The sequence below is a fragment of the Cariama cristata genome, unplaced genomic scaffold (assembly GCF_000690535.1).
Source record: "Cariama cristata isolate BGI_N322 unplaced genomic scaffold, ASM69053v1 scaffold34527, whole genome shotgun sequence".
NCBI lineage: Eukaryota > Metazoa > Chordata > Aves > Cariamiformes > Cariamidae > Cariama > Cariama cristata.
Window position 1 is genome coordinate 1 of NW_009627727.1, and position 613 is coordinate 613.

Sequence of the window (613 nt, forward strand, 5' to 3'; positions counted from 1 at the left end):
GGCATGGGGATGCTTGGAGTGTACAGGACACAAATCGGCTCTGGGGACAGAAGGCTGTGGCGTGTCCTGGGCTGCCCAGGGTCCTCAGGAGAGGAGCCAGCCACTTACCTGAGCCGGTGGTGTGGTCGGAGCCGTGCCCCTGCCCCGTGCCATGGACCCATTTGAAGTCACTGGACTGATCCTGGTACCAGCCACACATGCCCCTCTCAAAGTTGCAGGACAGCTCTGCCCGGAGCGAGGTGATGGTGGTGAGGGAGTGGGGACAAGGCACCCCAAAAGCAAACAGGCCCCCCAAATGTCCCTTTCCCTCTGGTCCCCTTCCCCACTCCCCGGGTTCACCCCACGCAGGTGTCCTGGGGCAGGATGCGTGCACAGCCCTGGTCCCAGGGCTTCTGCACCATGGTCCTGTCTCTGGGCTGGGGACAGGGTGACAGCCACCAGGCAGCCCCCATGGGAGCATCATCTGTCATCCCTACCCATGGCCCCTGGTGGCACCGCGTCGATGTGGCACTGCACAAATGTCACGCTGTCGACGACGGCGTTTGCCGAGTTCTGCAGATCCACCAGTGCCAGCAGCTCGACCTGGAGTGGCATGGCAGCGGCGGTGAGCCCT

General features: G+C 63.8%; 1 protein-coding gene across 1 annotated transcript in view; it reads right to left on the minus strand.

Moving 5' to 3' along the window:
* Positions 1–24: 24 nt before the first annotated feature.
* Positions 25–613, minus strand: part of MAMDC4 (MAM domain containing 4) — a gene marked incomplete at both ends in the record, with an annotated part of 5449 nt that continues 4860 nt past the window's right edge. Inside the window, 2 exons of the mRNA XM_009704540.1 lie at positions 25–225; positions 477–582. Of these exons, the coding sequence (XP_009702842.1) occupies positions 25–225; positions 477–582 (307 nt within the window). The remainder of the gene's footprint in view (positions 226–476; positions 583–613) is intronic.